The sequence below is a fragment of the Crotalus tigris genome, unplaced genomic scaffold (assembly GCF_016545835.1).
Source record: "Crotalus tigris isolate CLP2741 ecotype Arizona unplaced genomic scaffold, ASM1654583v1 scf7180000019173.45859301935:6455823, whole genome shotgun sequence".
Taxonomy (NCBI): domain Eukaryota; kingdom Metazoa; phylum Chordata; class Lepidosauria; order Squamata; family Viperidae; genus Crotalus; species Crotalus tigris.
Window position 1 is genome coordinate 5,784,974 of NW_024097414.1, and position 13,296 is coordinate 5,798,269.

The following is a 13,296-nucleotide window of genomic DNA, read 5'->3' on the forward strand; positions in this document are numbered from 1 at the left end:
GCAGATACCCCCAGATCTGGGACTTCAGTGAGGAGGTCAGAGGACTCTCCAAAAGTACACCCAAAGGAGCCGTTGAGTATGGAAAGCAAACTCTTCAGTTCCAGCTGAAGAGCCAAAGGAAGAAATGGACTTTTGAGGCAGACGTGAATGGTTGACAATTACATGTGTACTTAACTTGGAAATGATGACAAGGAAGCAAAGGAGTTAAAACCAGGATCAGAGAATGCCAGCTGGTTTCTCCGAGGGTTACTCAGGAGAGTTGACCCCAAGATTAAGGAACATTGCCTTCCGCAGAGCTCCTTCGTCCTGCTGATGCAGGAAAGCAGTGTTTGTTTTCCTCTGGACATCTGCAGTTGTGACACCTCGCACTTTGGTCTCAGCCATTATGCAAATATAGAAGGCCAGGCTGACCTTTCAAGAAAGTTGGTGGTGACAGGGGAGAGGAGGGAAAAGATGATGGTGGGTTGGATCCATCCTGCCTACAGTGAGAGATGGGAGATGGAAGCTTGCATCAAAGAAATGTAGCATCCATGGTTTCAATTAATAGATTTCACCAACTCTTGGTGCCTTTAATTGACATCTCTTGTAATGGTACCTGGGAAAGATGGAGGAAGGGTGTTTTCCAGTGAGACCGATCTATCTATCTATCAGGGCAACCTATCTACCCAATTATGGCATGGAGCATGCTGCATTCCGCTTTTGCCTTTCAACCCCAATCCAGGAGCCTTCACAGGTCATCGCTTCTGCAACCAACTATTTCTGTGTTAAATTTTACCGACAAAGAAGTCTTCCTTTAATTCTAATCTCCCTTTAATTCTTTGTCGGTAAATTTTAAAATTTAACATGGAGAAAAAGATGCTGTCTAGGGAAACGATTAGATAAGAGAGCACAGAGCCCACAGCTGTATAATGGGCAGAGAAAGAGACTCAGAAAAGAACTCCTAACTTATCCGCCTGAAAAAGAGACAGTGGGACATTTGTACTTTCAGACTTTCAAGATTCTATTAATGTACCTTCTAAGAAAGTAGAATCTGGATGTGTTTCCTTTCTGGTCTGTCTGAAACGGCTGACCATCTTGACCAAGAAACAATAGAGTTCCAGATATGGGCAGATACCTATTTTGACTCCAAAAGTTTTGTGATCACCCAATGAAAGAAAACCCTTTTTGTAAAGGGAGTATTTTGAGAACACCAACTGAAAGTTTTTAAGGAGTGTTTAGGCTTTGGTGCTTTTGAAGAAATCTTTGTTATGCAAGAAGGCAGACACCCTGAAGCCAATGTCTTGGGGGGTTGGGGGAGGAAGAAGAAAAGAAAAATAATTTTGATATTCAAGTTATTTTTACTCTGGTACCAACCACAGACATAGGCTGCATCTCACTGTCACAGAAGTTAAAGCATTGAGCAATAATAGCATCTCTCATTGTTAAGGGTATCAATGCACATAACTATTTACAAAATGGAGATATTTTGATTCCCTTTTAGCTTTTCAGTGGATCAAGAGGAAAAAGGATTTTAGGTAAAAGAGAGTGGAAGATTTGTTCTAAGACTAAAGAGACCTATTATTGAAGGAGGGTTTTTTTTGAGGGGGGGAATAACAGTGGATATTACATGCCTGAGAAAGTATCTATGATGAAACCATATCTTGGAAACGGCCTTAGGGTTTTAAAGATGCTAACAGTTGAGATAATTTCAGAATGTTTTCTGCTTTGCTTTTGGTAAAGTTAAACTCACAGTTGCAGTGTCACCTAATGGAGGCCTTTTTTTTTCCCCCAGGCTTTTTCTCAGGGAGCTCTTAAAATATCCTACGACATAAACTCTCTTTTCAGCTCATTCTGCCAATCTTCTGAAAAAACCCTGCCAAATGAAACAAGCAGATTTTATCTCTCTACAGAGTGGAGATCATAAACATGTGCAGATCTGAAAGCTCTTTCTGTGCCTCTCCTAGATGTCCTTGCCTTATTTAATATCATCCCATTTTGTTTTATGTCCTTCACACAGGATTGCAAAAAACTGTTTGAGTCTTAGAGGAGCTGCCAACAACTTAAGTGAGCAGAACACAATTCCAATATCCAAGAAGAATAGAATAGGCAGGTGTAATGTTACAAGCGCGGTATGCTGGAATGGGGTAGGAAGACCAAACCTGGTAGAGATTGGTGGAGAAATGGGCCAAACCCTAAAAGCTTTCATTGTAGTAGCTTGTAATGATAATGTAGTTATAGGAATATGACAGTAGCATCTTGGTAACTCTTTGCATGTGTGTGAAGGAGTAGCTCTCTAGAGAAGGCTTTGACACTGATACAGGTGGAAGAAAAGAGAAGAACAAATAACCTCAAGGTGCATGGAATCGATTACAGTGGCAGTGGATGTACCATTGGAAGACCTAAAGGACCAAGTTGGAGAAGATCTATTTCATGTGGTCACTAAGATTCAACTTGATGGCACATAATCAGTCACTCAATCAGAACTCTTTCTAAGAGATGACTTGATCAGCTAGTCTATCAGTACCTTGAGGCACACAGAGTTTGCTCATTTTGTCAAAAGTTTTGGAATCCAATATTATATTGGACTAACTGGGCCTTAGATCTGTTACAATAATGTTAAGTGAATAAAAGGGGACATAACTTCTGCACAGAAGAAATTCTTTTTACACACTTGAATGTATACAGTGGTACCTTGGTACTCAACTGCTTTAAAACTCATCGAATTTAGTACTCAACACATTTTGACATGAAAATGTTGTCCCGGTCCTCATCGTTTGTTTGGTCCTCATCATTTTTGGTCCTCATCATACCTCCTGGAAACAGTTAACAATGAGCCCCAAGGAACCACTGTAGTTACTTATGTGTAGTTGTTTCCAGACCCAAAATAAGAAAAAAACAATGAAATTTGTACTCTCACATTCAGAGTTTTGCAACACCTTTGATAGAGGCTTCTGAATAGTTCCTGTAGCCTGCTAAGAGTCTTCCTTTCTGTTTCTTGTCTCATTTTTCCCCCCATCTATCTTGCAGAAATCTTTTAGCTGAGAAAAAGTTTGAAGGTATGCTCGCCTGTGCTGTAGGTTTGAAATCTACTCTCAGATTTTTAATAATAGTTGGGGGGGGGGACTTTGAAGTCCGTTTCCAAAACTTTTCTTTTCCTATCTTGTCAGTCCTTCAAGTTATACATGGAGATACCTTTTAGATTTTTCTCTTGCTGAAAGATCCAGTGTTATTTTAAGGGAGTTTTTTTTTGAACAAGAAGACTCCTGCAAGGAAAGAAGAGGGAAAAATGTTCCAAAGAATGACTCAAAAGACTCTGAAATACATGGAAACGGATTCTGCTGCCAGACGGAGCCTTACCAAGCACTGATCCTAGAAAAGTGTTCGAATTTCTGCACCTGCCATATTTCAGTGTTTTATTATTTGGAATCTGTAAACAGCTGCATATAAATAGTATGCATTCAGATTTGCAGAAAGATGTCATGTTTAACTGTAGCAGGAATGTCAGCTTCTATTTACTTAGAGATTCACTGAAATCTGCAATTTGACCAGGGGTGTCTAACTTTGCATACAACTGTATGTTAAAGTCGGGATTGGTGTTTAAAATAGAAGATTCCCATCGGCTAGGATTCTGATCCAATTCCTCTGAAGCTTTTTTGTTGTTGTTGTTGTTTTGAGGTATGAAACTTCAGGGCAGTTTAAGAAGCTTGGCGTCCGGACTAGAATATCTGGAGACAGGTTGTCCTGTGGTGACCTCCAGACTAGATCATTGTTTGGCCCAGTTTCTAATTTTCTGGAGATCAACAGCCTGATTACTGATTGAGATGGAAGCTTGTTTCACTGTAGGGTTTGCTAGTTAAAATTCTGTTTGGAACGCAGTGACATTTTCATTAGAAGACAGAAAAAGCTTGCCCTGTGTTTGTTTTTTTTCCAAAATAGCGTGAATTATTCACTCTGGTTCGTGTAAGTGTGCGGGGGTGGATGCTAGGAGTGAACAGTTTTTGAAGGATGGGTATTTCAGAATGGAAAGTTAAAACGGGATGGGGACTTCGATGTCCCAGAAAATAGGACCATCTCTTTCCATTCATGCGAAATCCATTTTGCCTCAAGGCCTTTCCAATCCAGCTTAGCTTGCCTAAAAACACCAGATCAGATCCAAGATGAGATCCTGGCACTAGGATCCCACACTTTTTTGTGAAATCTAGTTTTGGAGGAGAACAGAACTTTGGAGAAAAGGAAGAGGGACTTTTAGAAGCACATCAACTACCCAACAGGGGGAGAAAAAATCTGGTATCTTGGCTGGAATACCAGTCCAGTTTCTATGATATCTTCATGCTTGTGGTTCATCTCTTCTTCTAGAGACCCTCAGAGAATCAAAGCCCAGGTCTATGTGTCCTGCTGCTAGAAAGCCTTTCTTACTCTTTCTTGACAGCCCTTCTGTCCAAAATCAGGAACAAAGAGTTTGTTCCCATCCTGACTCCCAAAACAAACCAGGAGGTCAGCACTGATTCATCACTTCACTGATCAGAAGATCTGGTGAGCCTGCGGTGGCCCCGAAAGCCTCAACCTTCATCCGTCCTGAATGATTCCAGCCATTCTCTGCTCCTCATTTTGACCCACGGAAGTTCCTTTTTTTAGCTCAGAGCAAGGAGGATAGAATTACATCCTTGTAATTCAGATCTCTGCTCTTTGCATGGCTGATCAGCTTTCCTAGCCAACAGATCAACCACAAGCCCATATTAATAAACTCTGAACTTGAACTTTTGATGACTTGTCGATAGCTCTTGACCACGTGTGATGGATCTTCTTAGAAGATCTGAGTGAAGGATCAGAAGAGGCACAATCATCTCATCTTCTCTCCACGATAGATGGGGGGAGGAGTCAAAAAGTCAAGATGGTGGCTGTGGTTGACCCCACCCACACTGCTACTCCAATACTCCCTTTGACACCCTTTACCTCCTCCTCTATCCTACTACCCCTACCACCCTCTTTGAAATGCCTCCCTTATCCTGTTCCTCTACTTCTCCCGTAGCTAAAATTTGGATACAGAAAGCACAGCGTGGACGGGATTGGTTTTAACCATGTTTCGGGAGCTCTCCGATTTCATTCCAAAGCTGGTTAGATGGTTTAAAAGGTGCCCAAATTGTTCCTGAAATGTAAAACCCATCCTCCTTAAATGAGGTCTTTGCTTTTCGCTAACTGCATTTGGTTAAGCAGTGAGCTGGCCAGAGGACTGTCGCATTCCTGGCTTTCCTGCGTGAGCAGTAAGAGACTCACAAAAGCTTCAGGTCACAATGCCCCCCTCCATCTGGCCCCCCCCCCAGCATCCTTGAAGCTCGATAAACTAACCCCTTAAAGGAGGTTTCCTGATTTGGAATAAAAGCTGGCAAGACTTTGGGAGGTTGCTGGTGAGGGGCGATGGCAGCCCTTTTGCTAACGTCATCTTGCTTTTCAAATCTCCTTCAATGCTGACAAAGACAAGTAATCAGCCACCCCCGGAAACATTTGAAATGCTGCCTTTGCCGTTCCAGAAAGCGAGGTTAGGCCTTCTAGGTATTCTGTCTGGTACAGAAAAACAAGCTCTGGGTTTTTATTTCTCCCGAGAGCATCCGTCGAAAAGCAGAGAAGCCAAGTCTGTCCCAGAGATTCTTTCCTAAAACAGGTGGGTTGCTTTGTGTGAAGGGAGAGGACAAAGGGGATGACAGAATCATGGAGTAACAAGCCGTCATGATAGGATAAGACAAAGCTGGGTGAGATCTCGCCTTCTTCATAGACGAAGAACCAGATGACTCAGTTCTATTGTATGGCTAAACCATACAATGAACGATTGAGGGAACTGGGTATGTCTAACAAAAAGAAGGTAACAGTCTTTCAATATTTGAGGGGTTGTCACAGAGAAGAAGGGATCAACCTTTTCTTCAAAGCTCCTGAAGGCAGGACAAGAAATATCAAAGAGAGAAGCAATCTAGAACTAAGGAGAAACTTCCTAACAGTGAGCACAATCAACCAGTGGAACGGCTTGCCTCCAGAAGTTGTGGATATTCCATCACTGGAGGTTTGCAAGAAGAGACTGGACAGTCATTTGTCCTGAATGGTATGGGTCTCCTACTTGAGGAATTGGACTAGAAGACCTCTAAGGTCCCTTTCAAGCCTATTATTCTATATTCTATATCAGTGGTTCCTCAAAATGCCAAGTAGTGGTTATAACTAAACTCTCTTTCCCAAGTAGAACTTTCGAATGTTTGTCTTCAAACCAGCCAATGTGTGTTATAACTGTCTAATATAAGTGGCAGCTCAGAATGTTTTATATTTCTCTGAAATACCTTGCAGAGAGAGGCTCACCTCAACCCTAGACTCTGTGCTTGAGGAACGTCAACTTTTCAAGGACTTCCAAAATGCTATCCGAATTCGCATTGATCTTCAGACGAGGGTTCTGTGAAAGGCGGCTGGTCCCCTCAAGCCAGCATTTCCCCTGTTCAGCCTGGTTATCCATGTCAGGAAAAGAAGAAGGGCAACTGAAACGGAGGGTGATGGGAAGCAGATGTCATTAATGGCTCATTCTCTCAATCTCTTTCTGGCTCATGCTAATTTATCTCCAAGGCCAGGAGGAAGCTGGTGATTAAAAATCCATCCAAATGTCTAAACAATGCTGAAAAAATGGGAGGGCAGCTTAATTCTTAAGGACCTGCTACTGAATCCCTCCTCCCATTCTTCTCCCAGCTATTCCCACCAGCTGAGTCAAGCCAACACCTGATACTTCGGCTTTGAGAATTTGGAGCAGAGAATTTGCATTGTATTCCGAAAACAAATGCTCAGTTGGGTGTCTGGAATGTACTAATACGGGGGGGGGGCAGCTTTTGTCTATGATTAAATACCGCTTGGCACCAAAAAGTGCAGACAATGGATTGTAGATCTTTTCTCTGTTAGGAGGAGCTTCTGTTTTTCATCCACGGTGGCTTCCTTTTAGCTAAAGAGGGGCTACGTGAATGCAACATGGGGAAGATATTGAGGTCAGAGCGGTTAATCAACCTTCTGATTTCTATAGATGATTATGGCCATGGAAGGTTTTTATCAAGGGGTGGAGCGTGCCAGGAAGTGGCCTCAAGGAGACCGTGGTAGGCCCAGGAAGAAGGCGTAAGCTTTGGGTCTTGAGCCATGATGCTTCTGTCAGAGCAACCTGTGACTATGCCTGTCTTTAGTTGGGAGAAGGTTATCCAGCAGCAGGACAGCTCTGGGAATACCCATTACGTACATCCTGAGAGGAAAGAGGAACTGAGATGTTCTAGGTGATAGCGAGAAGGAAATTGTCCGTGGATGTTTCTTCATCAGCACAGTGAAGATGAAATGGGTTGGTTAAGAGTGCTTAAGCCAAAGCTCCTCCAGTTTTTCAAACTGCTTTACCCCTAGCAGTGGGAACATCTCCCAATCCTTAGGGTGGCTTCTGCAACTAAAGACTTCAGTGCAGGAAAGGGCAAGTTTTAATTGCATATCATTAGGTTTCATTTCCGCAGCTTTCTGTATCCCTTTTCCTGGAGCACCAGGTGGTATGCACTGTGCTCCTTTCCTGATCTCTAGATCTTTGAATACATATAGCTAGATTTATTCCTTCCTTCCTTCCTTCCTTCCTTCCTTCCTTCCTTCCTTCCTTCCTTCCTTCCTTCCTTCCTTCCTTCCTTTCTTTCTTTCTTTCTTTCTTTCTTTCCTCTCATTTCATTTGCTCCCTCTTTTCCTTCCTTCTTTCCTTCCTTCCTCCTTACGTAAAACGTGCTTTCTTCCACCACACTAAGCATCCACTGCACACCAGACAGTAGGCACCTGAGTTATTATACCCAGGTGATAGTACGGGCCTCTACCCAGATGCCTTTTGACTGCTAAGATCTGGGTGCTGTTCCCCGGCTCATTCTACAGCCAGACTTTTGCACAAGGCTGTCAGATCATCTTCAAGAGCAAGGTTGGGGCTGGGGGAACACTGATGGGAAAACAGCACCCCTAGAAACCCAAAGAAAACAAGGTCTCTCCGCAAGAGCAAAGCCCAACCTTTTGGGGTGCAGGTGGCTCATGTGTGTAACCGATATCCCGGTATGTTTTTTCTCCCCTTTAACTATGGCGCCCTCTGAATTCAAATGTTAGGTTCGCGATGCCGAGACCCTGTCACTTGAAATTGCTGAGTGCCATGTCACATAGATGGAAGTGTAGTCATTGTGCTAACCATCAGCAGCACCTTTAATAAGCATGACATATAAAAACTCAATTAGAAAGTGCAGAGCACCCCTTGAATGACTGCAGATGTTCAGCTGGAGCCACCTCTGTCCTCCTCTCCCACAGCCCGGTGGCCGAACAGTCATGTAGCCCTAGAGGGGACGGGAGAAAGATGTCACAGCCTCTGGAGAGCAAGGGTCTCCGTTTATTATGGGAACCAAAGCCTTCTGGGCTGCTGTGTTGATCAAACAAGCTGACTTAGGTGGCATCTCTGACTTGTGTTTAACTAAAGCTCTTCTCGGTAATTAATGGGGGGATAAATTGTGGCTTAATTACTCAGAAAGCACCTTGGGTGAAGGATTCATGGTAATTGTTGTGTATCCCCCTGAAGGATTCACTCAACTGGCAGCAAACTTTCCTAACAATAAAATACTGTCTGAGTGGCAGCCAACTCTGCTGCCTTTTCTTGGCCAAAAATCTGCCAGAGAGAGAGAGAGAGATGGCATTCGGCTATGGAGTTTGCTGTTTTGTATAGCTTGGAGAGATTTCCACCCCCCTCTCCTGCAAAATGCAAAATAGAACACAGAATAGAGCATAGAATAGAATAGAATAGAATAGAATAGAATAGAATAGAATAGAATAGAATAGAATAGAATAGAATAGAATAGAATAGAATATGGAATGGAACTCAGAACAGAATAGAACACAGAACGTAAAATAGACTAGAATAGAACCCAGAATAGAACAGAACAGAATAGAATATTTATTTGGCCAAGTGTGATTGGACACACAAAGAATTTGTTTCTGGTGTATAGTTCTCTCAGTGTACATACAACAACAAAGTGATACAAGTCTGGTAGTTGTTGATGAGATTTGGGGAGGGGGTTTCCCATATGCTCAGGCCCAACTTCTTTTGACTGGTTCAGGTGACATTTTTTTTTCCTTCGCTTTCTTAAGGACTTGAAAAGCATTCATTCGCTTCCCCAGTCTTGGTTTCTACTCCCTCTGCTGATTTTTCTCATCTATGTACAGCAAGGGTCTTCAAACCTGGCCCTTTTATGACCCCTTTGACGTACAGACTCTGTGGGGACTGTAAAAAAACAAAACAAAACTGTAATCTCTGCTTTGTTCCAGAATTAAAGAAGCAACTGGAAAGTGCGGAGTTGAAAAACCAGCGCTTAAGGGAGGTCTTTGGAACGAAGATTCAAGAATTTCGCAAAGTGTGTTATAAACTGACCGGCTACCATATTGATATTACGATTGAGAATCAATACTGTCTCACCTCTGTCTATGCCGAGCACAAAGAAGACTGCTTGATCTTCAAGGCAAGTTATTTATTTTATTTCCTGCTCCCCTACCCATATAGGCATAACATATCTGAGAAGATGGACAAGTGTAAACATCAGCAAGTATGTTCTTGGTGGACTTACTCAACTGATACCAGCAAACACCTTAGGCATGTGTCTCCTTGGGGGGGGAGTTAACGATGAAATGTTCTTCAAGTAAACTCTTTGGGCTATTTTGACCTTTCTCCCTTTTTCTTTCGGGTTGAATAGAACAGTCTTTCTCCACCATGTCAACTTGAAGATGTATGGATTTCAACTCCCAGAATTCTCCACCAGCATGAAGTCCACAAATCTTCAAGTTGACAAAGTTTAGAAACGCTAGAGTAGCGCTGCCTGATTCCCAAACCAAAACAGCCGCAGACACTGGACCTCCATTGTTTTGCTTTCCAAAACATGTCCTACACTGATTAAAAACCATTTGCCTGTCCCTTTTATCATACCAATAATCCATGAGAAGATTTAATCAAAGATTAAATCATAGAAAGCGGACACCATCTCCCCCAGCCATCTGGTTTTTATCAGAAAGTGAGTTAGTAGGACCTTCTAACCAAAGGGAAGTAGTCAAGATTGCGCAATTTTTAAGCTGGATCAGAATCATAGAAAGCAGAACTTGTGTTAGTTCAAAAACAATCCACAAATTCCAGAAGGCCGAATCCGACCACATTTATACCCAGAAAAGCAACAAAGAGTAACCCATGACATTTAAGTTGAACAGTTGGTCACAATTGCAAACACCGCATCCAAGCCAGAGCTTGCTTAATCTGGTCCAAATACCCAGGGAAACTGCCAGATTTTCAGAACCCTACACATGTTGTCACAGGGAAGTCACAACTGCTGTATCCAACAAGGTGACATTGATAGATGGGGAGGCAGAGCATACATGGATGATACATCTCCAGTTTTTAGTGCTGGAAACCGACAGTGTTCTTGAAACACAATTGAAGGGTGTTAATCTTTTGAACCAGGATATAGGATCTCAGTTAATTCAACCTTGGAGAAGCCCAGAGGAAAAATCTACAGGGTTCTTGTAGAGATAGATGTCGTGTGTTATCCATGTTGAAAAATGTGTGGAGCTATTTTGAGCTTCTTCTGGCACACAAGCCATGTGAATCTGACTCTTTGCTACAGCTCCCTGCCTCGGTTTCTTTAAAAAAACAAAAGCACTCACGTAATACATTTCAGCAGGGTGTGAGAGGCAGACAATTTTGTACAAAGTAATATACTAGAATTATCCTTGGTTTTGGCAGATATAGTCTATTAGTGTTGCTGGTTCATTAAAGGTCTTAGTTGGTGATAGATATTTCTCTTATTTATGTTGGTGACTGTAATGTGGAAGCAGCTCATTGATCAATACAGTGGCTCTGCTTATTAGCCGAGATTTGAAGAGTTTCATTTCCCCATAAGCCGAGTTGGATAACTTCATCTTCTAAATACCGCTGTTGAAGAAAAATGTGGCATTAGGCTCTGGGATTTGGCAGAATGTTTGTATCCTATCAAAACTCAAAATAAGTCTCTTTTTGGAAAGTAAATGTGGCTGAGCAGGATGGTTTTACCAATAAATAACACATTAGAGGCTGTTAAGGAGAATATTTGTAGCTCAAGATTGAAAGGAAGGATGTTTGGTGCTCTCTGACCTGGGTTGTTACCTTGCAGACGTTTCATGACTCAAACTAAGTAACATCATCAGAGCTAGATGGGGCAAACATCTAGCACTGATTATGTTTACCTAGTTGGGTCATGAAACGTCTGCAAGAAAACCACAAGCTCCAAGGATCCCATAATCCTCCTCCTTTTTCTCTTCCACTCACAAATTCCACTCCCTTCTGATCTGGATAAGGTACCTAGTTGGGTCATGAAACATCTGCAAGAAAACAACCAACCTCAGACTCCCCAGTCCTCCTCTTCCTCCTCTACTCTGCAAACCCCTTCCAGCACTGAACCCCAGGGGCCCCACCTTAGAGCCTGTTATCTACCCTTAGCCACTTGAAGGTGTGTGGACTTCAATTCCCAGAATCTGCAGCATGCTAGAGAGTTTTAATATATGTGGATGCTGCAACCAACCTTGAACGCTTGTTTAGATGTCTCCATGACGTTGTCATTGGCACCTTTGCGCACAGAGAGGGGGACTTGTTGTAAAGTAAGGATCCGCCCAACGAGCCTCGCTTGTTGTCTTCACAAGCCAACGCGGTTACCTGATTTTTGATCCGATGGTGATTCACTGACAAACAAGCCTTTCCAAACAGTCAGGAAATGGAGGTATTTTTAGAGTAGGAAGGGTTGTGTGTGGGAGGCAGAAACCTTTCTCACAACAAGTCTATCACTCCTTTTACACAATGAAATCTTTATCAGTGTCCACCTTGAGTCATTCCTAGTATAATAAACTCAACAGGCATCTTTTTTGGGGGGGTAGGAGCCCATTAAATTAACAGCTGGAGTCTACCCCAGTGTTTGATTCACATTTGTTTAAGGACCTACTTGAAAGGTGGGAAGTCTGAAGACAGAAAATTGAAATATAATTTTTTTTAAAAAAAATCTGGATCACGGTGCCTGGCTTCTTAAACCGAGGCTAGGAGCTTCAGTGTGAAACAGCATTATTTAAAGAGGACAAAATTAACAGAGCAAGAAAACATCTGTGAGACATTGACACACATTAATAATGTGCATTAACTTGCAAATTTATTGTGCAGGCCTGAAGGGATCACTTGTGAAGGCACAGCCATGGTTGGTAGCAGCTCATTTTTCTTTCTTCTTTCTAGAGTTCATTTGGCATTTCCTGATGAGGCATACAAAATAAGCTCGCTTATTGTTTGGCCCTTCGTTTCTCATTTCCTTCTCTGCTTGGGATTTCACTTATGTTTCTGAGGTTGCACAGAAGTGGAGCTCGACTAAACCCTGGGTAGCATCTCAAGAGGGCAGATTATGGGCGGGGTGGGTAACTACAATTCCCACAAGCCATGGCGGCTAGGTCTGGAGGGAAGGGAACTTCAAAAAATCCGGAGGGCACCTATTGTAGAGAATGAGGAAATGGCCTTGAGGGAGAGACAAAAGGTGTAGGGTCCTTGATGCTCTCTGAGCTTGGTGGTTTTCTTGTAGACATTTCATGACCCAACTAGGTAACATCATCAGTGCTAGAAGGGAGTAGGGGAGGAGGAGGAGGAGGACTGTGGGGTCCTTGGTGCTCTCTGAGCTGGGTGGTTTTCTTGCAGATGTTTCATGACCCAACTAGGTAACATCATCACTGATAAAGGGAGTTGGAGTGTTCTTGATGGGTCCTTGATTAGGCTGTGGTTTACTCACTTGAAAGTTCCTTGATTGGGGTATTGTTTATTGCTTGTTGTTAATCTCTGCTTATGTGGGTGTTGATTGCTGGTCAGGAGGTGTGGGGGTCTTTCAGCTTTTTAACTGTCTCTTTTGAATGGTATGTAGATGTTGTTTGTCTGCATGTGCCTGTTGACTGGCCAATTTGTCTGAGTGCCAGGCTTCCAGGAATTCTCTGGTGGTTTTGTTTTTGTTTTGAACTTGGCTTGGTCTAGGATGCTTACCATCTTCCAGCTGAAAGTATGGTTGAGTCTATCCATGTGTTGCGCAATTAAGGAATGTTCGCCATATCTTCTTACTGCTAGTTGGTGTTCATGGATGCAGAGAGAAGGAACCCAAGATAAAAACTTGAGTCTGGGATAGGCACAGCTGCCAGGGGAATTCTGGGAGTTGAAGTCCACCCATCTTAAAGTTGACAAGATTAAGAAACACCTGCCTGTCTGCCTACCTACCTACC

At 42.7% G+C, this 13,296-nt stretch overlaps 1 protein-coding gene across 2 annotated transcripts in view; it reads left to right on the forward strand.

The window, feature by feature from the left end:
- The window catches only part of MAD1L1 (mitotic arrest deficient 1 like 1), a 236,932-nt gene that overhangs the window by 169,453 nt on the left and 54,183 nt on the right, over nt 1-13,296 (forward strand). For both annotated transcript variants that reach the window (XM_039360495.1, XM_039360496.1), the window contains exon 17: nt 9,310-9,500. In XM_039360495.1, the coding sequence (XP_039216429.1) occupies nt 9,310-9,500 (191 nt within the window). The remainder of the gene's footprint in view (nt 1-9,309; nt 9,501-13,296) is intronic.